We start from the raw sequence: 27,370 nt of genomic DNA on the forward strand, positions 1-27,370 counted from the left end.
CTGACAGCAGCTGCCTTCCCTTTGTGGGACTCTGAAGATGTCCACAGGCAACAGCACGTCTGAAGTGAAAAATGCAAAGTCCTGCAAGAGGTATAAAAGTGTGAAGCGTCACGCCAGCATCTATGCCTACCCAGAGCCACCCCACAGGTGAGTGGTTTTCTTTCTTTGTCTCCCAGGTGGGATAGAAATACTTGATGGGGGGGGCCTAATTCAGAGGAGTTGGGGGATTCTGTGGCTTTGGGGGCTGCAAAAAAAAGGGAGGGAATTGGAGCAGGTACAGATTTTCTAACTCTTGTAGGGTTGCTAAGTCCTCCCTGTCCACTGGCAAGGGATGGAGGGGTAGGGTTGCCAGATCCAGGTTGGGATACTCCTGGAGATTTGGGAACGGCGGGGACCTCATTGGGGGACAACACCAGATTCCCCCCTCCAAAGAACCCATTTGCTCCAGACGAAGCGATCTTGGTCATCTGGAGTTGAGCTAAATTACCAGGGGAGCCCCTGATCCCACCTGGAATCTGGCCTTTCTAATTATGTCGCAAGCTACTAAAATTGGCTCTGGTACATTGCTGAAAAGAATACTGGACCCCTGACTTTTGTGGCAGTTGTGGCAGTAGGCAGTAGGTTTACTCTCTCCCCACTCGCCACATACCCATAGCAGCACCTGCATGCTGACCCCAGCGGGCTTCCCAGGACCAGTTCAGATCAGGGAAACAGCTCAAAAACAGGAGGGAGATTCAATCCCCCTTCCCCGGCACCTCGTTCCCAAATTCAGCGCAGGACCCTGCACATTTTTTTAGAGAAAAAGAAATGATGGATGATCATCTGTTCGTGAAACTCCTAGATTTATATCTGTTCCAGCCCTCAGCTGACATCCAATTTCCTTCTGTTGTCACAAACAGGAATGGTTAGCAAGACCTTTACGTAACTCAAGCCCTTCACAAGCTCTGAAATATACTTTCTCCCCCCCCGCCCAAATTCCGATGTTTTGCCTGCAGTTCACTGCCATAGATTTCAGAGTTTTTATGTTTTCATTTCAGCTGATCAATAAGTTATTTAGAGATGCAGTGTGGAGTTTTTGTTGTGTTAATGTATACACCTACACACACAACTACAAATGCAACTGTTGTCTATCTCCTGCTGTATGTCATTGACAGCACAATCCTAAACAGATTTAAATCTTCGTAAATCTCCTGACTTGGTTGGTCTTAGAAATGAGTAACTGCTCACAATTTCACTGCTGTCTTTCTAGATGCTGTCTGCTTCAGAAGATAGCACAAATTAGCAATGATTACAACTTTTAGTCAATGCGTTAATCTCCTTTCATGATGTAATTGGCCTTTGAAGGTTGTGCAATACCCATTAAACTTGGTGGGACCTACTCCTGGGTACATCAGATTGATTAAGTATGTCATGGGAAATTGACAGGCATGGTCATTTTGAAAATGTGCTCTCCCCAGGAAGAAAAGTGGGGTTTAGACAGCATCGGAGTCACAAGAACTGAAGTAGCTAACTGTTCTCTGAGTAGGAATACTTGCATTCATGCAACGCAGAGGTGGGATCCAGCAGGTTCTCACAGGTTCCCGAGAGTAGGTTACTAATTATTTGTGTGTGCTGAGAGGGGGTTACTAATTGGTGATTTTGCCACGTGATTTTTGCCTTAGTTACGCCCCTCCTCTCAGCAGTAGCGTGCAGAACTTGAAGCAGTCTAGCAGGAGGTGCACCGGCATGTGTGGCAGCCTGCACCTGCGTGCATTCGTTTCCCGCCCAAGGACCGGCGCAGCGGCTGCGTCCTTGCCACAGCCCCGCCCAGGAATGCCCAGCCACGCCCCCATCATGCCCCGCCCAGCCCCATTGGCGCTATGCCACAGTTTGAATCCCACCACCATGGGAACCTGTTACTAAAATTTTTGGATCCCACCACTGATGCAACGTATTGTTTTCAATGGAAATAACTTGCCTCACCTCTGTTCGCCTTGGAAATGGTGGCTGTGTTTAGCAACTCTGATGAAGATAATGGGAATGAAAAAGTGGACAGCAGCGACCCCGAGCAGATCTTCCAGAACATCCAATTTCAGAAGGAGATCATGTCTAATATCCGTTGCAGACCGTGGCCCATGAGACAGAAGCTGAGGGCATTAAGGTAACGGATGCAGCTTGTACAAGTTCTCTGGAAATGTGATTTTGAATTATTTCTACTTTTACGTGTGATGGACAGTCAGTGGTTGGTAGTAGAGCAGTGGCATAGTGGTTGCAGAATTCCACAGTAAATCTTAGTATTCCAAGGCTGGGATTAATTTGAACCTTTTCGGGAATTGAATCCCCACAAGGGCCATGACCCTTTGTTGCTGGGATAGAAAATGCAAATGTCTCCCATGATGGCAAAGACTTCATAATAAAAGAGGTTCCTCAAAACTGCCTCCTGAAGCGGGCCATATCACCTTACCAAATGAGGACTCTGGTCAAAGCCCACTGGAATGTGGGTATTGCAAATACCTTAGTAAATCATTAGAAATTCCCAGGTGTTTGCATCCAATGTGATTCCTCCCTCCCTCCCTCCCTCCCAAATTCCCAGGTGTTTGCAACCTGTGTGACTCCTTCCTTCCTTCCTTCCTTCCTTCCTTCCTTCCTTCCTTCCTTCCTTCCTTCCTTCCTTCCTTCCTTCCTTCCTTCCTTCCTTCCTTCCTTCCTTCCTTCCTTCCTTCCTTCCTTCCTTCCTTCCTTCCTTCCTTCCTTCCTTCCTGAAGCACTGGTAACTTTTAATTGGCAGCAGTGCCTCTGTTGAAATACAGATGTAGGGGACAGGCCCACTGGACAGACTAAACATCGTGGCAGTAATTCAGGCTGGTTGGCGAGCTAGTTAGACTTGATTTATGAGAGGCAAATGGCCCGAGTTCAGAACGTAATGAGTTTTTGGTCACACGAAATGAAGCTCTCATCTCTCTTGGCAGACAAGCAAAAGAGATTGTGCTCAAGTACGAAGGTCGGCTGACTCGGACAAGAGGATACCAGGCGGCTGGAGCAGAGGTCAGTTTCTGTCTTTGTTCAGTGCCCCCGAGCTAACCTTGGGTGAAAACTACTGAGAATGTTCATTTCCCAAGAGAAAGATGTTCCGCACAACACTGCAGATTATATGGTGAAGTGGGCATCAGCCTGCCCGTTGCCACTTACTGCCTCCTGGCAGGATTCTGGTGCCTTTAATAGCTGTGGCAGGCAGAGATTCAATGGCTGAAGCTTCTCCCCCCGCCCCACATGTGAGTTCAATGTTGAACAGCTGAGCAAAGTATGAGACCCATCTGGAGGAGAACTGGCAGACGCAGAAATATGACTGTCAATTTTTGTACTGATAAGATCTGTAGTCCAATCGTAAGCAGTTACTCTCTTTCAAGCCCGTGAAGCTTCGAAGGGTATCACTCTGCTTAGGATCACTGTTCGTCTCTCCGTTTCTTCCTTGACTCAGACATGATGGAAGGCCAATGCTCCTTCATTATCCCGAAGTTCAAATAAACTATTTGTTAGACGCAGGTTTCTTTTCTTGTTTCTGAGAGTATCACCTACCCACAATAAACATTTACGAATACATTCCCCTGTATGGGGGACTCAGATACCTAACACAGATAAAAAGATTAGAGCCAAAATGCATGCAAAGAAAACGTTGATTTAGATTCAGATCCTCTGAAGATGCCAGCCACAGATGCAGGCGAAACGTCAGGAGAGAATGCTGCTAGAACACGGCCATACAGCCCGGAAACCACACTGCACCCTTTTGATTTAGAGTGGTTGACCAATTTTAATTTCGTAATAGACTTCGCTCTACTTTGAGTGTTTTATTTTCTTGCTTTTTGTTTTGTTTTGTACCAGCTTTTAATTCAATAAAATGTTACCCTCGGGCCCTTTCAGCACAACCAAAATAAAGCAATTTTTTCAAAGTTTCAAATCCCATCATGCCTCTCAAAGTCAGAGTAACTGCCGGTTATTATTTTGATTCCCAACAAGTCCAACAAAAAAATCAAAAGGGCGCGTGTACATTGCTAATAAATCCAATTATAATTGAAATTTATCTTTGTCTGCTTGTTGGCAACTACATGCCCTGGCCTAGCACCATTTATTCTTTCTAAAACAAAAATTGCTACTTGAGGCTATTTTGCTTTGGTGTCCATGTCTAATGTACTTCCATGTACATACATACAGCCCATAAGTAGAGACTGCAGTAAAAGCGCAGATGCCGTTCATACCATTTGTTAATTCATTGTTTAATTAAAACAGTTCCAGTTACAGCAATAAAGCCCCAATAGCACCATCAAATAAATTTGGCTCTGATCCTTTGGACTGATTTTTCAGGCAGTGAAAATTTGGCTCGGAAAAGATTGGCTGTGTGCACACGAATAGCCACTCAGAGAAAATGGCTGCTGGAAAACACCATTGAATAGGCATATAATATATGCAACTATTTCCCCTGTTGCATAGCCAGATTCTCAATAGGTAAGGTTAGAGTTGCCACTGAAATTTCACCACATGTGGCAATTGCTTCTTAAGAGACATATCTGATGGATTTCAGTATAGATCAAGGTGGAGGAAGAGCTCATTTCAATCCTAAAACAGTTTTCCTGGCAGTAAGCCCCCTTGAGAAGATTGGAATAGGGTTGTCAGTAGACCTGTTGGGGATCCCTCTAAACGTGTTTGTCCCCATGGAATGTTTTCTTTGTATAAAAATCCTCTTGTCCAAGTGCTTGTATTTTGCCTGTCTTTTTACCCACTCAGGGCCAGTGGCGTAGCGACAAGGGGACAGGGGGCGCGACACACCAGGCGTGTGCCCCTGTGGGGGCATGGCAAGGCTGTGGCGTGGCAGGGGCGTGGGACGCACATGTGCCCCTGTCTCAGTTCCCCCTCTCTCCACCCCTGCTCAGGGCTTAAAGCTGAGGGCGGGGTGTAGGGGCAAAGAGATAACCCCATCTTCCCTAGTGCTGTGTCTCTGATCAAAGCAGTGCCCCCTTCCCAAACTGATTTTTGCACATCAATTATATAGTGGGTGTACCAATAATGGAATTCCAGCGTCATAAGCCACACCATTTAAATAGATTTTCTGGAAATGTCCTGCTATAGATGTGTGTGTGTTTTTTTAAAGCTACATTTGAACAAATTGTTGAAGTCTATAATATCTTGTATCTAGAGAATACCAAACAGCATCTTAACATACAAAAATTCATGGCAGATTATTTACTTTATAGTCCACCTTTCTCATTGAGACACAAGGCAGATTACAGAATTTAAAACAAAGCAGTCAGACAGCAGGAGACAACCTGTGAACAATGCTATAAGACTGGAATTACACAATCAGTCCACAATCTGAACAATAAAATATACAGTAAAGTGTATTACAAAGTATAAGGCACTTAGAATAAGCATTGTTGTGGACTCTGGTCTTATTACAACATAAACTACTACAGCCACACAAACTAAATGGGGAAATGCATTTTTTAAAATGATGCCCATAACGCAGAAGGAAAAGGACCTCAACAGAATTGAAAACGATCCCTCAAACGAGCAAGATGGCCTTCAATTCCCCTGCTACAAAGTTGTGTCTTAATTTTTCTCTCTCTAGCTGTGGCGAAAGTTTGTTCGGCTTGCATATAACTTCATGGTCATCTTTATTCCTTGGGAAATGAGGATAAAGAAAATAGAAAGTAAGTAGAATAAATCTAGGAGGAGGCGGGGGCTCTCTTTAGGCTGTCTGACATACTGTTTTAACAGCTGCAAACTTACACGGGTGAGGAAATCATCACTTACTTTTTAGCAATCCAAACAGCAGTTGGTTCAAATTCCCTTCGCATCCATGGAACTTACACCAAGTAAACAAGTTTTGGAGTGAGATATAGACTCTTCAGTGTCCAGCCAATAGTTTAACAAAAGTAACTTCAAAATTATGATCAAAGTTGTCTTTCTTTCTCTGAGCCCTGCTGACATTATATGCCCTTATCGACTATCCAACTAAAGCTAACTGAATGTTTCATCTCTGCAAATATTGTGAGCAGAACAACCTTTGGCAACTGCTTCAATAGTATATATTTTCTCCCTTTTCTTGTGTGGCTTTGAGTGCCAGCATGGTGTACTGGTTAAGAGCAGGGACACTCTAATCTGGAGAACCAGGTTTGATTCCCTTCTCTGCCACTTGAGCTGTGGAGGCTTATCTGGTGAACCAGATTAGCTTGACACTCTAACAACTTGGGCTCGTCACAGTTCTTCGGAACTCTCTCAGTCCCATGCACCTCACAGGAAGTTTGTTGGGGGGGGGGGGGCAAGGGTAAGAAGATTGGAAGCCCCTTTGAGTCTCCTTACAGGAGAGAAGGAGGGTATAAATCCAAACTCTTCTTCTTTTTCTTTAAGGTCACTTTGGCTCTGGTGTTGCCTCTTACTTCATTTTCTTGAGATGGTTATTTGGGATCAATATCGTGCTTACCATCATGACGGGAGCATTTGTCGTTTTGCCAGAGGTAAGTATGTATTGGAGCCAGGGTGGTAGTGGTTAAGAGCAGGTGCACTCTAATCTGGAGAACCAGGTTTGATTCCCACTCCACCACATGAGCGGCAGACTATAAACTGGTGAATCAGGTTTCTTTCCTTGTTCCTACACATGAAGCCTGCTGGGGTGACCTTTGACTAGTCACAGTTCTCTCTGAACTCTATCAGTCCCACCTACCACATCAGGTTGTGGAAAGAGTAAGTGAAGGAGCTTGTAAGCTGCTTTGAGATTCCTTATGCTTGAGAAAAGTAGGGTATAAATCCAAACTCCTCTTCATCCTCCTCCTCCTCCCGCTTTCTTCCTCTTCCTCCTCCTTCCTTCTCCTCTTTCCTCTTCTTCTTCTTCTTCCTCTTCGCAGTGGTGGACTCTAATTTGGAGGACCGAGTTTGCCTCCTCAGTCCTCCCCATGAAGACTGTTGGGTGACCTTTGGCCAGTCACAGTTCTCTCAGAACTCTCTTGGGTCGCTTGGGAGCAGGCAATGGCAAACCGCCTCTGAATGTCTCCTGCCCTGAAAACCCCACCAGGGTCGCCAAGAGTCAGATGTTCCTTGACGGCCACACACAACACACACATACACACATCCCATGGTGGTGAACAGCACGTGTGCATTTGTATGTGTGTGTATATAATGTGGCATTTTAAAAATCAGTAACAGCAACCAAAGTGAAATGAACCAAAAGCCAATTCTAGTGGTGTGGAGAAAGGTCTAACTTAGCCTAACAGCAGACATGTTTGACAAGTTTGGTTCGTATATTAAAACGTTGTGGTTCATTTTCTTTAGCCTTCCCAGGGAGCAGCTGAATCAGTTCAGCAGCTGAAGGCCAACGCAACTTGGCTGTGACCACTAATCAAAATGATCCAACAGTCCATTGCAGTCAGTGGCACCTGAGGATTGCATGCTGGGAGAAATTCTGAAAGACTTCTATCTTTCTATCGGCGGCAGTTAAATGATGCCCTCACACTGAGGGGGTTGAAATAAACTCTCTCCAGATACGTGCATGTAATTATGTCAGTAGAGATTGTTTACTGTTCAGCTTGAACCTGAAATCTGAAACAAATGAACTGTAACTTTGGTGTGTATGGTAGCAAATTTAAGCTTCAGATACATCAGTTTGCTTTTGCTTGTTTGTTGAGGAATAAAGCCAACGCTACCATAGCTAACCATTTTTTGGCTGTTAATTTACAGTCAGCCGTGACCTTAGATAGTATTCATTTGATATCAGCTGGCTATATATGTTCTATTTACAAATGCTGTTTTAATCGTTGAGGAACATTTACCTCTCAATAAATGAAAGATTTTTTTTTCAAAATATTGGCTCTGGTTGCTTTGTGTCAGCTAAATCAGAATCCACGCAGTGGCAGAGAGTTCCTCTAGCTCAGGGGTAGGGAACCTGCGGCTCTCCAGATGTTCAGGAACTACAATTCCCATCAGCCCCTACCAGCATGGCCAATTGGCCATGCTGACAGAGGCTGATGGGAATTGTAGTTCCTGAACATCTGGAGAGCCGCAGGTTCCCTACCCCTGCTCTAGCTCTTCCAGTGGTGATGCATTAAATCAAAAAGTAAATCAGCCATTTCAGGGTTAGTTCATGAAAAGTATTTCCTAAAATAGTGATATTCAAGGGAAGGTTGGAGAAAAGCAAGGAGACCTGTGTTGAACATTTAATGCTGCCCTCATGAAAAAAACCCCCCCCCCCCCCCCCACCAAACAGTATTTTCATCTTTTGCTTTGTTTCAGATCCTGGCCGGCAAGCCATTTGGAACCACAGACAGGAAGACGATTCCTCCAGGGAAGGCTGCATCTGCGCAAGACCTGGATACCATCTGGTCTTTGGGGGCAAGTCGGAAAGTCCTAATTATATTTCAGAGCATAGTTTGATTGTGCCTTAGAATAACCAATTTTTAAAAAAAAACACTAGGAAATGTCAGTGGTTCTGTTTAATATTTTGTCACTGTTTCTGCAGGGTTACCTTCAGTACTCAGTTTTATTCTACGGCTACTATGGCCAGGAAAGGAAGATCGGAAGAGCGGGTTATCGACTGCCCCTGGCATATTTCCTTGTCGGAATGGCAGTGTTCGCGTACAGCTTCATCATCCTCTTAAAGAAGTAATGCTGCTGTTTTGACTGGGCCCCGTGCAAACAGGGGAGTTTTCCGCTTGCTTCTGGGATTTCTTTGTGGAGGGGGGAAGCGGAAAAGTAGGCTAGAAATATAATTGAAATGGAGATAGGGGATTCGTTTGCTGTACAGTCATCCTCCCTGTGGAGGATGAATTTAAAATGAAATCAGTAAGCAAAGATAGCCATTTTGTTGGTTTCTAAGTGTACAGCACTTAGCATATTATGTACTTTGTGTGCAAAGTCCCAACAAGTCAAAGCTGATTTATGGTGACTCTGCCAAGGGACTGTCAAGGCAAGTTAGAAGCAGAGGTGGTTTGCCATTGCTTTCCTCTGCAGAGTCTTCTCTGGCGGTCTCCCATCCAAGTAAAGTACCAATCTTGTTCGCCTCCAAGATCTACATACATACATACATACATACATACATACATACATACATACATACATACATACATACATACATACATACATACATACATACACATAGTCTTTATTGCATATATTTTAATCATAAAATTGCAACACAAGGTACAATAAAACAAACAACCAAACAAACTTATTTAAAATTATCAATTATCTCTGATAAAATTTTTTGCAACTGATTCAGAATAATCCGCATCTGAATTGCCCAGGAGAAATTTTAATTCCTGTTTATCTGCTAGACCATCACACTCCTCGAATAGTTGTGCCCACTATTTTGCCCTTATGTGCAGTGGTGGGATCCAAAAATTTTAATAACAGGTTCCGATGGTGGTGGGATTCAAACAGTGGCGCCGTCGCACACACACACCTCCAGTCCCTATTGGGCAGGGAGGTTACTTTAGTAACCCCTTCTTGGCACTCAGAAAAAATTAGTAACCACTTCTAGAGAAGTGGTGAGAACTGGTTGGATCCCACCTCTGCTTATGTGCTCCTTATTTGAATGGTAGAAGGTGTGGCTTCCACCTGATGAGTTTGGGCTTTACCACGCCACCTTACCCTCCACTCAGTACATTGCTGATGCTCAAAGTAAATGCTTCATATATGTCCTCTTGTTACCCCTACAACAACCCTAGAAGATAGGCAAATGTTATCATGCTTATGTTCATGGTGGAAGGGAGGGTGAGACTGAGGGAAATTGACTTATCTGAAGCTACCTATTGAGTTCATGACAGAGGTGAGATACAGACTGTGGAATCTGGTGGTTCCTTTAACCTTAGTTCAGAACCTGGTTCACCTTAGTTCTGGGATATGGAGAGAGATTCTAGCAAAAGAGCTAGAATTTTTATTCTTTATACTTTTTATACTTCAGGTGATTGAGCCATGATAGATTAACCATACCAATTGGGACTTTTCCAAACCACTTGATGTCCACTTTAAATATTTATTTATTATTTATTTATTTTATTAGACTTATAGGCCGCCTTATCCCCGGAGGGCTCAATACTTGGCAATGGAGACAGTTTGTTTTGCGTTTGTAAGTGAATCAAATAATGAGGAATCCACTAGGGGGCGATGAAGTGTCAGTGTGAGCAAGCATTTTCATTTTCATGGTTCTTTTCCAGAATGGCCAAAAACTCGAGAATGAGTCTCGCAAGTGCTTCTGATGAAAATTACACATTTTGTTGGAGGGTATTTTGCGCTTGGGATTATCTTATTGGTAACCCTGAAGCTGCGGAGAGCAAATCGGCTGCTATTGTTAACAGTATCAGGGTAAGCAACGCAACCAAAAGAATATTTAACCATAAAAAAATACTTGCCAGTGATACTGTGAACATATTATACAGACAGATTGTTTTGGTAATTGCGGATAAAAAAAATCCCTCAGAAATATATTACCTCGTAGTGAGGATGTTTCTTTGCCCAAAATAATATTTAACCATAAGAAATATCATTGTGTGTATTGTCTGAATATTACAGTATGTCAATATATTTTAATCATTGGCGGAGCAAAAAATTACCTCTGAAATATATCTTAAACCCCCACCATTGTAGTTTTCAAAAGTTTTCAGATTTCCTGCAGACCTGGGGGGTCTGGGTAATCATGGTCCTGATCTGCAGATTTAAATATCCACGAATGGGGGTCACACATGAGAAGTAGATATATAGGACATATAAATATTTGAGGACATTCTAGATGGGAGTAGTTTGGACTGCGTGATTAATCTGTGATTTTTTTTTTCAAGGAGGCTATACTGGAGGAGCAGGAAAAGAAGAAAAACACAAACCTGTAAGTCTATATGTGATGCTATTTTCTGATTAGTTCTACATCATTTGCAGCAGGGGCGTACCACCCAGGGGGACCTATGAGGTCAAATGTCCTCGGGCTGTGGCCATTTAGTCACGGGGGGGGGGATCGCCCACACATCCCTCCCCCCCCCCCCCAGGTCCATACACTGACTTCAAGACCTGGTGCAAAAAAAGTTGTTTGGTCATGGTGGGGGAGGACGGCCACCCATATAGGTGAGGAGAGGGGCAGAAAACTCAGATTTTGCACCAGGCTACATTTTCCCTAGATACGCCTCTGGTTTGCAGAACACTGTCTCCGTTCAGACATCACATGAAAATATTGTGCAGTTAAAGAGTGAGAATGTGATAGTTTGAATGGCCACTCCCCTGACTGTGATTAATTAGGGGCCATCAAAAAAAGATCTGAAAACATAACTTGATGTGAGTTTGTTACCAAACAGTGCCATCTATGGATTTGTGTGTTGCTTAAATCCTCACTTATTCTATGGTGATGCCTTCATGTAATCTCTCACTCACAGATGCTTCGGTAGAGTTAAATCAGTGGCACCTGTCTTTATTGAGGCAGGATTTGAGCGATTGTCTACATGCCGGATCCTGGTTTTACAAACTAACCATAGTCAAATCACGGTTTCCTGTTATGTCCAAACTGATTCCCCCTCCTGCAACCTTTAAAACAATTTTTAAAATTGGTTTAGTGAAGTAATTAGGATTTTTTTCCCTTTCCCTGGCCCTTCTCCTTATTTTCAGAGCAGTGACAATAACCTTAAGGATTATTGCAAACATTCTTGTGCTTCTTTCACTCGCTGGAAGCATTTATATCATTTACTTTGTCGTGGATCGGTCCCAGAAACTAGAACGAAATAAAGTGGTACTCACCCTCTGGGAAAAGAATGAGGTAAGAGGACTTCTGCTCAGCTCTGCTTCTAAAGGCACTTCTGGATAAACCTCTATTTTTGGGTTGTGTGTATGTGTGTGTTTTGAGTCATTGGTTTGTCGAACCATTGCTGTGTTCACATTCTTTGGAAAGTAGATGGCCCTGCTGTCTTGTGGCGGGCTTGTATCCAGTAAACAAAAATATGGAGGGAAGAGAGACAGGGACAAACCAATAACAGGAAAGAGACAAGGTGGATGCAGTGCCAATTATGATATAATAATGTGTGATTCCTAATAAGGTTTTATTGGACTTCTCCTTAGGTGAGTGTGGTTGTTTCATTGATCACAATGCTTGCTCCTTCTGCCTTTGAATTGATTGCAGCATTGGAGATGTACCATCCGCGAACCACTCTACGCTTTCAGCTTGCCAGGTAAGCAAAGGAGGTGGTGCTACAGTCTTTAGGGCAAAAGTTGAAGCTGTTGTATGTAGAACTGCAGCCTGTCCAGTTCAAAAGAGGTACCAAATAGTGCATCAGAGGTACTAAATAATTCACAAGAACAGCAATGCCAGCTGTTCACAGCTAAGGGTAAGCCAAACTGGCTGGGCAATTCTCATTTACTTTTGATTTCTCACCTTATTGGCGTAATAATTTATAAGGGGTGTCAAACCCAAGTTGCGCTGCCCACTTTTATTATATAATTTTAAAAGTATTTTCTTAGTTGTCAAGAATATTTTGAACTGTTGAACCCGCAATCTAAGTTGCAATATGTTACCTGATCTTGGTTTCTATCAGGATTTTTAGGGCTATGGTGAATTTTAATGGTTGTATAGGTAGTCTTGTGTTTGTATTTGGCTAGGTGCCGTATTAAACTATTAAGCTAAATGACATGGAAATGTTTTAGGGAGAGAGCTGTGTGAACATCCTCCCCAAAACACTGTTTTAAAACATCCTCAAGGTGTTATAATTGTGCAGTGTGGAAAGGCTACAATTGTTTCCCTCGAGAGCTGTGCGGAAAAGGCCAAATTTGTTTCTCTCCCGAGAGGAAGTTGTTGCCCTCAAGGAAGAAATCCAAGTAGGGCTATTCAAATCAAGCCACACACATTTTGAAATTTGCTCTAGTCATTAACTGTAGCTTTTGGCACTTCTTTTTGACAGAGTTCTTGTCTTATATCTTGGAAACCTCTACAGCTTGATCATTGCGCTTCTAGATAAAGTAGACAGCATGAGCATTGCGGTAAGCATGAATTAGCTTCTCCTCGTAGTAGCCCTTAGAATTTAATTGGAAGTTTTCAAGTTGTTGAGTCCTTCTCAAATACAATTTGGGTTGTTTTCCATGAATACCATTTTTGGTTTTGAATACCAGTAATATTTATTATTAATACGTTGCTGAATGACAAGGCCACGTGTAAAAATTAAGCAGAATTTTAATGGAGAAAAAGCAGAGGGGAGACAAATTGTTTCTTTCCCTCTGCCTGTACTTCACTCCCAAAGGGCCCCCCTGAAACAACCCATATTGTAAGGAGTAAAAGAAGTATTCTTGTTTCTTCTTCCCCTACTTTCCACTTCTTTCTTGAAAATCTCCCCATCTGGACAGTCATCTTGCCAGTAAAGAGTGGCTGTGATTTAGCGCGGCTGCCATTGCTGCCTGGAAAAGGGCATGGCAAGGAGGCCCCGTCATGCCTGCCCTTCGAAGGGCAAAAGGCAGATGGCGGCCATGCCCATTGTGGGCAAAGATGTCGCGATGCTGGCATGGCGCCATGACATCATCAAGAGGGACTGGGCGGGAGCCTTTATAAGACTTCGCCTGGCCCAGGGCTCCTCCTTTTCGTGCATATTTTTGAAGAGAAAGAGAGTTTGGATTTATACTCTACTCTTCTCAACAGTAAGGAGTCTCAAAGTGGCTGACCAACTCCTTCTCTTCCTCTCCCCACAACAGACACCTTGTGTGGTAGGTGGGATTGAGAGAGTTCAGAGAAAATTGTGAGTAGCCCAGCAGCTTCATGTGGAACAGAAGGGAAAACAAACCAGGGTTCATCAGGAGTGGAGAATCAAACCTACTTCTCCAAATTAGAGTCCACCTGCTCTTAACCACTACACCATACTGGCTGTGTAGTTCTGCTGAAACCAAAGGAACAACTAACCAGTGGTGGGATCCAACAATTTTAGTAACAGGTTCCCATGGTGGTGGGATTCAAACTGTGGCGTAGCGCCAATGGGGCTGGGTGGGGCACGACGGGGGGCGTGGCCGGGCATTTTGGGGGCGGGGCATTCCTGGGCGGGGCTGTGGCAAGGACGCAGCCGCTGTGCCAGTCCTTGGGCAGGAAACGAATGCAAGCAGGCGCAGGCTGCCACGCACGCCGGTGCACATCCTGCTAGACTGCTTCAAGTTCTGCTCGCTACTGCTGAGAGGAGGAGCGTAACTAAGGCAAAAATCACATGGCAAAATCACCCATTAGTAACTCCCTCTCGGCACACACAAATAATTAGTAACCTACTCTTGGGAACCTGTGAGAACCTGCTGGATCCCACCTCTGCAACTAACTCTGACCTAAGTTGTCAATGTATATCCATTTCAGGATGCCAAGTCTCACAGCAATGGAAGTAATGCAGTGGGGACCACCTCCTCATTAGCTGCTAAAACCCTCCCTGAAGGAGTTATTTTGACCACCTTCCCCAACATGCAACTTGGGAGAAATGGCACCTTCCCTCTGGCTGAGAATCAGACCCGGAATTATGTCCTGCCCGTCAACCGGGTCAACCATACAGCTTCCTATGAATATAACACCCAAAGTCACCACCAAGATCAATGCTGGGAGACATATGTTGGTCAAGTATGTAGTTGTCTGGGAACAGTTTTTTGTGTGGTTGTTCTGCTTCAAGTCAAACCAATGGGTTGGGACTTCTTGCCCAGTTCACATGGGGTGGCCTAGAACTGCAATTGCATTGTAAGTTTAAAAAAATTACAAAACAGGTAAAACAACACAGAAAGTAGAGTTTGGATTTATATCCCGTAGTTCTATAGCAATAAGAAGTCTCAATGCAGCTTACAAACTCCTCCTCTGCCCCTTGTGTGGTAGGTGGGATTGAGAGAGTAGCCCAGCAGGAATGTAGGAGTGGGGAATCAAACCCGGTTCTCCAGATTAGAGTCCACTGCTTTTAACCACTACATCATGCTGGATTGCATCGGCATGTCCATAGCATCATCTAGATTTGTCATACAAAATTAAGGAACACATCACAGCAGTTCCAGACGGAAAGGGTAATGTGAACTCAACCGTGTGGTCTGGTCCAAGGATGTTCCACGTGGTCTCACTTTTGACACAGAAGAGGCAACGGTCGATCTTTTCCTGAGTTACCCAATTAAAACAGTAGAAATGGAATGGGGGTGGTTCTTGTTACCAATGGTGGAAGATACTCAAGTTCAGCAGCTTGGGCATCCTTCAGGTTGCTTTTGGCTGATTCTCCTATGCACCTTTTCATGTTTCAGGAAATGCTGAAGCTGTCAATTATAGACATGCTATTCACTGTGGCAAGCATCCTGTTAATTGACTTCTTCCGTGGACTCTTTGTCCGATACTTAAGCGATTGCTGGTGCTGGGACTTGGAAAGCAAGTTTGTGAGTATACGCTTAATATTAGTAGAAACACAATAAATGGTGCTGTTGCAGAGGCGTAGCTCCAAGGGAATGGGGGGTGCGCCTCCCTGTGGCGAGGGTGTTCCGGGGCAGGACGAGGGCGGAGGAAGCACCGGGCACTTTCCCCCCTTGTTACACCTCTGCACTGTTATTTCACAGACCTAGAGCACTGGCTGACAGCAATGTTGCCTTCTCCCCACTCTCCCATAACATTTGGATCCCTTTATCTGTGATGTTATGTTACCTTATCTCATTGTACATTTCTCCGCCCTTGCTTCACATCATTGGCTGCCATACCTAATGGGTTAAATGATTAATTTCCTTTGGATGTGAGCATCCCCAGTATGGTGTGGGAAACTAATAGTGACTCTCAATAGATATATTATACATCCAGCATGCTCGCCTCTACAATTATTTGCACAATATTAAGACTGCTACAGGCTTTTCTGCATCCTCGCTTCTACATTCCTGTTTCTTTGGGTGGGGAGGATCAGTTTCTCACATGTTTCGCTCCCTCTAGTGGTTGATGAGATTTAATACAAGATTAAGTCTGGCATAAAAATCTGCATTTTAAATATGCAGGGAAATACACTGGATTAAACTTGTTTCATATGGCATTGACCATTAAAGGGAGCAAAACACATGTGGAACTGAAATACACACCACACTCCCCCCAAAGAGACAGAAACTTAGAAGCATGGAAAATGCGACTGTGGGAATGACCCACAGTTAGGGCACAAATGTGTGTGGTGGTAGCAGATGCCAAATTGTGTTGCAGGAACCCACACATAGGGTTATGAAAGTCTCCAGGACTCTGCAGCTTAATCCGTGCCTGCTTGCTAAAGTGTCAATAATCTTTCCGCTAAGCACATGGTCATTTTTGCTCCAAAACAACGGAAAGCAGTCAGTCACTTAACCCTCTGTCTTTATTTGCTTTGTAGCCAGAATATGGAGAATTCAAAATAGCAGAAAATGTCCTGCATTTAGTCTACAACCAAGGGATGATTTGGTAAGCAATTAAATATGTGCACGTGTGTTTTTGTGGAATGAACTTATTGCAACCAGTGCATTCTGAAAATATTGCCAGCTGATCACGACTCCTCCTGTACTGAGTTTCAAGTGTCCGGTCCAAATATTTTTGTTGCTCAATCATTCAACTGGTTTCTGTTCTTTTTATTTTGTTATAGAACATTTGATAACCTGCTTTTACACTCAATGAGGGACTGAAACAGCTTCGAAGTAAAGAAGTAGAATGTGATTTAAAACATTAAAATCCACTAAGTGGAGTGAATCCACTGTCAAACTGGGGTCCACATTTTAAAAGACCATGAAAATAAAATAATATTTTGTTGTTCTGATTTCTCTTTTATTGATTTTAGTTGTGCTGTGCTTGTTTTTATTGTGTTTGATTTTAAAAAATGATATTTCCTTTTCACTGGAAACTGCATTGGAAAGCCATTATATTTCCCCCTGTCATAATTAAAATAAATACATTTGAAGATGGCAACCATCACATAGGTCAAACACTCCATGGAAGGTTAAGTGGTTTTAACTCTGCTGTTACGCAAGGCAAAGATAAACTTCCATTAAAACGTGTATGTGTGTGTTTTCTGGCCTAGGATGGGAGCCTTCTTTTCCCCGTGTCTGCCAGCATTCAATGTCCTCAAACTAATTGGGCTCATGTACCTGCGGAGCTGGGCCGTCCTAACTTGTAATGTGCCTCACCAGCAAGTTTTCAGAGCTTCAAGGTGAGTACCAGAAAGCAAGAAAGATTCTGTTGACCTGTGTATATCACATAAACATCTCACAAGAACACATTAGGGAGAGGTAGGCTGGGCAGGTCCCCTTGGCCACCAGCAGGGAATATGGGGGAAGAGTGCCAGATCTAAGTTGGGAACCTCTTGGAGATTTGGGAATGGAGCCTGAAGAGGAAGAAGCTCAATGGGGTATAATGCCATAGAGTCCACACTCCAAAGCATCCATTTTTGCCAGAGGTCTGGAGATGAGGTGTAATTCTGGGGGGATCCCCATGTCCCTCCTGGAGGCTGGCCTCTCTGGGGAAGGGAATTTTTTTCTTTTTTTTCTTTTGCCATAATCCTGTCTTTCCTCTAAGGAGCTTTGTCACCTGTTTTCCTGTGGTACCTTTGCAAACTCATCTACAGTCTCACCTGTACAGTGGGAGAGAAGATGGAGGTTGTGGGTGAGGCAATCTCAGGGTGGCTTCAGCCACCCTCCACCTGTTAAGGACTAGCACCACTGCTTTTGTGGGCCCTCTTGCCCAAATTGTGATTTTGTAACATCACGACTGCTGTTCAAAAACTTCAAATGAAATGTTGGGTAAAAATAAGAGGTCTGTTCCCTCTGGATGAACCTTACGCCATGTGGCTGGGAGGCTAAATTGTGATACATTTTTTCACATATGTGTAACAAAATTATGGGGTACAACAGATGGGTGACTTGGGGACCGTTTGGTGGGAAGAGTTTAGGAGAAAAAAAGCGCTAAAATTCCACGGGAAGTCTAGCAACACGAGCGAGAAACACAGAGATGAAGGACAAATCCTGCCGTGCTCAGCACTCTTGGGATAATGCTCTTTTTTCCTTGCAGATCTAATAACTTCTACTTAGCCATGCTGCTGTTCATGCTGTTCTTGTGCATGTTGCCCACCATATTCGCTATTGCCAGATATAAGCCATCTCTCGGCTGCGGTCCATTCAGGTGAGTCAATGGTTATGTTACTTCCCCATTTCAACTGTTTAGCAGGTTGTCTGTATTAATGATTTCCAATGCTAGCAATTTCTTTCTTTCTTTCAAGCCAGCAAGGTGTAGTGGTTAAGAGCGGTAAACTCTAATCTGGAAAACTGGGCTTGATTCCCCACTCCTCCACCTGAGTGGCTAATTCTTATCTGGTGAACTGGATTTGTTTTCCTGCTTCCTCCCTTGAAGCCCATTGGGTGACCTTGGGCCAATTACAGTTCTCTCCAAACTCTCTCAGTCCCATTTACCTCACAAAGCGTCCGCTGTGAGGAGAGGAAGGGAAGCAGTTGTAAGCCACTTGGAGACTCCTAGAAGTTGAGAAAAGCAGGGTATAAATCCAAGCTCTTCTCTATATATGTTATGTTATTATAAAATGGCTGAAAATATAATTGCCAGATGGGCACCCTAACTTTGAGGCCAGAGGCAACCTGAAGATCAACAGAATTTTCCAGGGCATGAGTTTTCTTGCACCAAAGGAGCAGCAGTGGCGTAGGAGGTTAAGAGCTCGTGTATCTAATCTGGAGGAACCGGGTTTGATTCCCCGCTTTGCCGCCTGAGCTGTGGAGGCTTATCTGGGGAATTCAGATTAGTCTGTGCACTCCCACACATGCCAGCTGGGTGACCTTGGGCTAGTCACAGTTCCTCGGAGCTCTCTCAGCCCCACCTACCTCACAGGGTGTTTGTTGTGAGGGGGGAAGGGAAAGGAGATTGTCAGCCCCTTTGAGTCTCCTTATAGAAGAGAAAGGGGGGATATAAATCCAAACTCTTCTTCTTCTTCAAAGTGTTTTATATCTGACAAAAGGGGCTAAGATTCAGAAAAGTTTATACCCTAGAAACCTTTGTTGGTCTTTAAGGTGCTGTACTAGAAGTCTGCCTGCCAAGCGGATGCAGTGTCATTTACCCACTTTGACTTGTGATTATTCCCATCCCACTCAAAATATCCAGGGCTCTCCCACTGCTCTAAAATACGTGGCTGTTTATCAGAAAATGACTTTCATATATTATTCCAATGCTGGGAATTTCCTTAGAGAACAAGGAACTATTTTTTTCCATCTTAGTGGGCAAGAAAAAATCTATGACATTGTGTCGAGAACCATTCAAGATGACTTTCCTGTCTGGTTCAAGAATGCGATGGCGTACATGAGCAGTCCCGTCGTGGTCCTGCCGGCATTGCTGCTTCTGTTGTGAGTCAATAAATCTCTCACCAATTGAACTGCAAGAGTTGCCCTTAATCTAAAAGGGACTGTCTTTGTAGGGGGAGGAGTCATATTGTGCAGTCCTCCCTGAAACTATAAAATACAAGGGGGATAAGGCATGTTCAAATGCACATCAGAAATCCTCTGCATATGGACAGGTGTCATGTCTAATGCAAGGGTAGGTTAGATGCTTTCTCTCTGATGTTATCTTTGCTTGCAAGAAGTGGGGCGCTCAGTATTAGGATATACATACAGACACACACTGAATTGGAATGGTCCAAAGAGTCCCATGCAGTTACTACGCGATCCCCAGCCTGAGAAATCTCACCAAAAATAAAAAAGGGAGGGGAATACTTGTCGCCACAATTGGCAGCCAGAACTGAGTTTGTTTGTGTACTTCAACCACTGAAATGGTGCCCAGCTGCAATGCCAGCAGAGGAAATGTCCATGAGACTCAGAAAATGGCGGGCGGCACGGAGAATCAAACTGAAGCAGGGCAGAACATGGCGGGTGTGGGCAGCAGAGAAAATGAAAGTGAGACATTTGCATTTGGGTTTGCATTTGGGAGTTAGTTAGTTTACTATTACAGCTTTTAGGCCAGCCAATAATTTAAAGTCAGAATATATATAAGTACATATCATTCCATGTGTACAAAAATCCAAAATATAAAATCCGATATAAGATCTATTCATTAATAACATTAAAAAACATTGACTTCAGATATTATTACAATCGTCATCACACCATGCAGCTCTCTGTTTTAATAATACCCTACACTTGTTATATACCAATATACAAAATTTTGCTACCTTCTGTGATGTAGAGGGAACACAGTCTTCTAATAGCAATCTTTAAAAATTTGTGTCTGAATTATCTATAATTGAGTATGCTGGATGAGTTAGCAATGGTTGGATTAAAAGTTCCCTTTCGCCTTTATGTAACTTACAGTGCAATAAGATGTGTGACATCGAGAGCACAGGTTCATTTTGAAATCATCCCATCAGATTAGCTGATGGGAAGGCGTTAAAGTGAGCTCTTGAAAAGGCCCATCAGCTTCTTGCCGAAGTTATGTCAGATAGATAAGGTGCAGCTGAGATATCTATCCATGATTTCAATGGTCTGTATAAAGCAGGTAACAGGGGGAAATCTATTTGCATCTCAATGTTATTAAGGAGTTGACAAACCATGGCATTGCTCTGCGGTTAGCTCCATTGGTCTAGCTCCAAAAGTTGCATAGGATCAATAAAAATGTTTCCTGATCTCCGCACAGCAAGCAAGAATTTTTTTATAAAAAGCTTCAGGGGGGAAAGTCAGCATTTTCAGAATAACCTGTTTCGAGCACAAATAAAACTTTTTCCAAACATTTTTGGGGGGAGGAGGGCATCTGTGCGGAACTCCACTCCAAAATGCTTTTTGTCTGCTGCCTGAAAATGTTTTATTTGTGCTGCACAGAATGGACCTTCTCTTTTCCAGCATGCTGATTTATTACCTTCAGAGTATTGCCAGGTCTCTGAAATTCACAAACAATCAACTGAGAATGCAGATCCAGGCTGTAAGTACCAATTAAACCCTCTTGCTGCATATTTCCTTCGCAGCTTTTCATAAAGGCTTGGTTTAAAAATCTAAATCATCAGAGAAGGGAGAAACAGGAGGGGTTGAAAGACGTGCCCTAGACTCATATTTTTATTTCCAGCAGCAGTGGCGTAGGAGGTTAAGAGCTCGTGTATCTAATCTGGAGGAACCGGGTTTGATTCCCAGCTCTGCCGCCTGAGCTGTGGAGGCTTATCTGGGGAATTCAGATTAGCCTGTACACTCCCACACACGCCAGCAGTGGCGTAGGAGGTTAAGAGCTCATGTATCTAATCTGGAGGAACCAGGTTTGATTCTCTGCTCTGCCGCCTGAGCTGTGGAGGCTTATCTGGGGAATTCAGATTAGCCTGTACACTCCCACACACGCCAGCTGGGTGACCTTGGGCTAGTCACAGCTTCTCGGAGCTCTCTCAGCCCCACCTACCTCACAAGGTGTTTGTTGTGAGGAGGGAAGGGAAAGGAGATTGTCAGCCCCTTTGAGTCTCCTACAGAAGAGAAAGGGGGGGATATAAATCCAAACTCTTCTTCTTCTATTTATTTCCTTTAAAAAAGAAAAGAAAAGACAGCAGCTGTTAGTTAATTATGGGCTTTCAGTTAATTAGTTTTATGTGCATTCTAGGAAAGAACAGAAGACAAGAAAAAAGTGGTCCAAATGGCAGCAGGTAAGAGTCAAGGCCAAGATGTTTACCTGTCCCCCTTGCATGTTCTTTGGAAGCTCAGAATATCTTTTTTTTCACCATTGTGAAAATCATTCATTTCTTGCTATTGCAGTTAGCATGACTAAAGTTGAGCATTTCAAAGCAGCGCTGACTTCAGCGGCAGAATTAAGCATCTATCCACGCTCTGCACAGTGCATACCAGATCCACAGATTTGACCTGATGGCCTGTAAGACAATGTCCCCCATCACAGTCCCCCATGGGGTCCCAGGCCATTGGGCAATGTGTTTCCTTGCTTGTGGTATCTTGGGGATAAAATCACAATCAGGGAACTTGGAATGGCTCCCTGCAAACTTTTTCACATTAACTTGCCTTCCAAAAGACCCCTGTGTACTTAAAAAAAACATTCTAACAGGTAGGAAAGAGATCTAGGGTGTGGGGTTCATTTACACTTGACTCATTGGGCCTTGCATTCATCCCTGTATAGAGAGAGTTATTCTGAACAGGTCTATCATAGCTGCGTGTTCTTGGCTTGGCCATATGCATAATTTCTTATGTCTGTGGGCTTGGGGGTCTAATCTGGAGGAACTGGGTTTGTTTCCCTGCTCTGCTGCCTGAGCTGTGGAGGCTTATCTGGGAAATTCAGATTAGCCTGTGCACTCCCACACACGCCAGCTGGGTGACCTTGGGCTAGTCACAGCTTCTCGAAGCTCTCTCAGCCCCACCTACCTCACAGGGTGTTTGTTGTGAGGGGGGAAGGGCAAGGAGATTGTAAGCCCCTTTGAGTCTCCTTGAGGAGAGAAAGGGGGGATATAAATCCAAACTCTTCTTCTTCTTCTTCTAAAATGAGACAAGATGGTTTTGTTTTTAGTCAGAATCCAGAATTTCGATGGAACCGGCAAAAGGCCCGAGCAGGAGAGTGACGTGGTCAGCCAGGAGTCTTCCGCTCGGTCCTCGACTCCAAGGAAGAATGGCAGCGTGTTGACTTTCGAGTCCCCCAAGAGCAGCCAAATACAGACAGTCTCCCAGTCGGTGCCCCAGATCGACGTGAGCAAGCCAGTCAGCCCGACTCCAGCAAATGTGGCCCCTCTAGCTCCGGCTCCTGCTCCTGCTCCTCCAACACCGGCTCTTCCAGCCCCAGTCACACCAACACCTTCTCTTCCTAGTATACAGAAGCCCAGACCTGAGCCCATCGCCAACAGGTGAGCTCTCATTTCTTGAAAGGAAATAGATTTGCCCCAAAGAGTTTAACTCCTGCATTTGGGCACGTGAGAATGAGCAAACTCCACAAATTATGCTTTCCTATAATATTGTATCGCTCCTGATTCAGTGCTTTTTGACAGAGTCAATCCTGATGCTCAGGAGTTGTTAGTTTTTGAGTTATCAAGGGGTGTACAAAACATGTGCGAACCAGCCCTTTAGATCAAACGTGCATTACAATTCTATGGCTCATTCCACACATGCAGAATAATGCACTTTCAAACTGCTTTCAGTGCTCTTTGAAGCTGTGCGGAATTGCAAAATCCACTTGTAAGCAGTTGTGAAAGTGGTTTGAAAATGCATTATTTTGTATGTGCGGAAGGGGCCTATTAATCAAAGTGAGGTCCAGCAGGCCAGATATTTCCTTCTTGCTGGAAAAGTGGCCCATGATTTATTATATGACATTAAACGTTCTTCTGAATGCCTCCTTGAGGTTGTTTGTGTGGCTGCGTGAATATCATTGGTAGTTTTCGCACAGCACAATTATACAGGGTTTGAACTGGGGTCTTACATACCGTGTCTAATTTATTCCTGTTTCTTCTTCCGCATGGTTCCCTGCTTCTTCCCAGGAGCAGAGTTAGGACCAGGAGGAAATGCTCCTGTTTGTTCCACACCAGCACAGGACTTCTGTGTTTACTTCAGAAGCATCTCCGAGCATGCCCAATATCCCACGTTTTGATTGGCTGCTGTTTTTGAGGGGTGGCTTGAATAAATGTCAAGAGGGGAGATCAGGTGGCTGGGTGGGAAAAATAAACCAATCCTGCTCCCAATTGGTTTTTGCACAGTAGCAGGTGCAAGCAGAGTCACAGCGGGGTTTTTTAAGAAGCTTCAAATTGGCGATTTTTTAAAATACCGGGCTTAGGTAAATATCGTGGGGCTACACCGGGGCAGGCCCGCGTTAGCACCGGGAACCACGCGGAATTCTCAGCTGCACAGGAATATTTTTCTTGCTCACCCCGGGATATTTTGGCCATGCGGAAACGGCCATTAATATAGAAGAGAAAGCGGAATCTTTTAGACTTTATTTAACACTCTAGCCAGTGTAAATAGATGCTAACATTGAATAAAAGGAGACAAGGGTGTGGAGGGGGGAATGAGCAAACGCGGAATAAAGAGGCCCATGCTGTGCCAATTATTTGTGAAATAACTCCCACTGAACTAAGTCACACTTCATTCCAAGTAAATCTGGATAGAATCAGGTTGTGGGTCCCATGTTAGAAGGCCATTTATCTCAAACCAGGCACAAGTTGTAGTGTTTTTGAGTCTTCCCCATTTAGGAGAACTTTTTCACATTAAATCGCCTTCCAAGAGACCCTTGTGTACTTTTTAAAAATCCTAACAGGTAGGAAAGAGATCTAGGATGTAGGGTTCATTTACACAGAGTCCTGGCTGGACTCATTGTGCCTTGTATTCATCCCTGTGTAGAGAGAGATTGCATTCTAGAGCACAAACAATCTAGCTGTCTGCTTACTCAGGCAGATGGCTACCACCTGGTGAGCTGTATATTTGTCTACCATTAGCAGCCATCTCTTTGAAGATATTTTGAAATCTAGAACAAAGTGGTCTCTCTCTCTCTCTCTCTCTCTAGATACCCTAGTTCTGCCCATGGCAGTGCAAACGAACTCTGTAAAGCCAAGACTTACACTCCTGTGAAGTTCAAGAAGCGTGTAGAAGACGTTCATTCAGAACCTCTCTTTCGCAAGAGCCTTCGGCAAGTCAATCCGGATGCCCCTGCCTTCGTGGGCCGCCGCCGAGCTCACACGGCGAGGTATTTTATTGTCAATGAGCACGAACCCTGCAGAAAACTCCTCCGCTCCACCACGCGGCTGCCAAGGAGTTATCAGATGGATGAGCCAGAAGATGTCGTTGAGCTTTATCCAAGAAACGTCCGAAGGTATCTGGTTCGGACCCCACACAGAGCGTATTCCCCTCATTTCACTGAAGAGGAGGAAGAGGACGTATTAAGGAGAAGTATGGCAAACAGGTCCCACCGCCCGCGCTCCCTGTCCGATCTCCGAGTTGCACCCCGGTTCTACATTGGGGAATGTGCAGACGGTCCAATCCTCACCAGCAAGCCCTTGTCTAAAATGCACTACAAATCTTGGGAAGGGGGCTTTGGGTTGGCTTTCGACAGGCCTCCACACCTCCACAGAAAGATTCACGTGAAAAATATTGAGCTGGACCAGAGGTACCCAGAACACCACGGCAAGAGCTCTAAACCCAAACACAAGCCAGAACCGTCTCCAACCGAGTCTGATTCTGTTTCTGTCGGTTCCAGTAGCGACCAGCCGACCAGCAGCAATGATCAATATATCCAGGTCATTCACAGCAAAGAGAAATATCTGAAATCTGGAGCAAAACTAACCAGAAAGAAATCCAAGTCTGGTATTGACCACGATGCAGCTGAGGCGAATGAACTGATATGCTCCAATGTCTAGGGGGCAGGATGCTGTGTTATTCTAGAACGACAAAGGGCAAAAAAGAATCTAGAAAACTTGATCCGCCCAAAGTTTCTGTGTTGTGTTAAAATAGCATGATGCCCAATTCTTTAACCTGTATCCATGTAGATATGCTCACAGATGAACAGAGCCGTGGATCCAGACCAACACTGGCTTGGCACCCGAGGTCAGCTACAGCTGTCTTTCTTGCTTCTTCCACTGAAAGAGACTTGCCACATGAGGCCTAGCAGCCAAATAGAGACAGTCGGGCTTTATGGCAGATCTGAGAAGCTTCCGCTCCGTCCACCTGACAAACATACAATAGCAGCAAAACTCGAGTATTCCTCCAGCTTGGCAAAACTCATTCAGTAGAGCTGAACTCATTCAGAGACACACAGAGGACCCAAGAGACTCTCTGGTGGCAAGGAGGATAGATTTGATGAACAAGGGGAATCGCCTATGCCCTAGCCCTGTGCCCTGGAGGTAAACGGGCCAATAGAGAGATACCTGCGGGGTTCCCCGGGAAACAGTGTATTGACTGTATTCCCTGCACTGGGACAGGCTGTTTCTTCCCTCTGATATTTGTGTATGTGATTAGTTTATTTGTTTGATTTGTGTCCTGCTGTTCTCCCTTGGGACCCAACGCAGATTGCATCATTCTTGTCTTCTTCATACTTTCTTCAAGGCAACCATCCTGTGAGGTAGGCCCGGCTGACAGAATGTGACTGGCAAGAGGTAACTAAGAAGTATCCAGATTGCAACCCTTCCCAAGAGAAAAGAGAACTGGCTGAGACAGCTCTGGGCAAATTTTGCCAGCCCCCCCCACCCTTCCTTGTAACAATTTTTTAATTCACTGAAATCATTTACTGGGGTGCTGTGTGGTTTCCGGGCTGTATGACCGTGTTCTAGCAGCATTCTCTCCTGACGTTTCGCCTGCATCTGTGGCTGGCATCTTCAGAGGATCTGATGGTCTGATTCAGATCCTCTGAAGATGCCAGCCACAGATGCAGGCGAAACATCAGGAGAGAATGCTGCTAGAACACGGCCATACAGCCCGGAAACCACACAGCACCCCAGTGATTCCGGCCGTGAAAGCCTTCGACAATACACAAAATCATTTACGTTTTTATTATTTGCTTTAACAAATTTATATTTTAGCCTTGTCATATTTTTAAGCATAATTTATCTTTTCAGTTTCAGAGCCTTTATTGGCATATCATAATATTAAAATAAAATATTAGGATAACACTAGAATAATCAAAAGAGGGGGAAGGTCATATACATTTTTTCTGTACATACAAATACAGACCATTTAGTGAATCATTTGCTTTCAATTACTTCAAGAAGAAAATTTGCAGCCACCTCAGTAAATATAGAATCAGGATTATTCAAAAGGTTTGGCATAGCAACCAAGTCTGCAAGAGCCATCGTAAGTAATGGGATGGAATTTACATATCTGGCTCTGACTCCCTTGGTTCTTGGACAATGGAGGAGAGACTGGGCTACGGTTTCAATCTAATTTTGGTTGCAGGTGCATAATCTTGGACCTTTATCCAGGTTGTTGAACCTACCACAGAGAAAAGAAGACGGCATGACATTCAATCTAGCGAGAGCCAGAGCCTGGCGTCATGTTGGATTGACCAAAGTGATTAGATAGTTAGCTATTTGGCCTTGAGTGGGGGGGATCGCTAAACTTCGGGGTGAGCAGGTCTTTTTGGTTGCGTTGGTCAATGATTGAAATTCCCAATCAAGATGTTTTGCTTTTAGAGTGTCATTGGAGGTGGGATGTCCTGGTATCCTGGTTTTGTTTAGTGTAGAGGGGACAGAAACTGTACTCAAATATCTGACCTCGGGTGCATTTGTTGTTGGCATACAATAAGTTTTGCAAGTGGAAAGTCTGAAAACCCCATTCTTCTGCCTATTATTGCTCATCTCCTTGGCTGCTTGTTTCTCTTGCCTCTTACCTTCATCAGTTAACGACTCCATGGATACGTTCACTCGGTTGATCTTATTCAAAGAGTCTGTGGACTGAGAAAGGAACGTCTTTTTCTTCCCTTACCACTAAGTCTTGTGCACACATTTTAGTGTACTCCTGAACATAG

At 44.1% G+C, this 27,370-nt stretch overlaps 1 protein-coding gene across 1 annotated transcript; it reads left to right on the forward strand.

The window, feature by feature from the left end:
* On the forward strand, window positions 1–26,117 carry TMC3 (transmembrane channel like 3). The gene is made up of 22 exons (XM_048481700.1): window positions 1–147; window positions 1,997–2,140; window positions 2,949–3,024; window positions 5,600–5,681; window positions 6,382–6,488; window positions 8,257–8,355; window positions 8,483–8,625; window positions 10,179–10,326; window positions 10,800–10,843; window positions 11,611–11,758; window positions 12,058–12,167; window positions 12,894–12,972; window positions 14,315–14,569; window positions 15,226–15,354; window positions 16,314–16,381; window positions 16,992–17,120; window positions 17,978–18,088; window positions 19,186–19,311; window positions 20,797–20,875; window positions 21,533–21,575; window positions 22,442–22,772; window positions 24,419–26,117. Exons 1-22 carry the CDS (start codon window positions 38–40, stop codon window positions 25,266–25,268), a joined length of 3,411 nt encoding a protein of 1,136 aa, XP_048337657.1. The 5' UTR covers window positions 1–37; the 3' UTR covers window positions 25,269–26,117.
* Window positions 26,118–27,370: the final 1,253 nt, after the last annotated feature.

This window comes from Sphaerodactylus townsendi, linkage group LG17, assembly GCF_021028975.2.
Source record: "Sphaerodactylus townsendi isolate TG3544 linkage group LG17, MPM_Stown_v2.3, whole genome shotgun sequence".
Taxonomy (NCBI): Eukaryota; Metazoa; Chordata; class Lepidosauria; order Squamata; family Sphaerodactylidae; genus Sphaerodactylus; species Sphaerodactylus townsendi.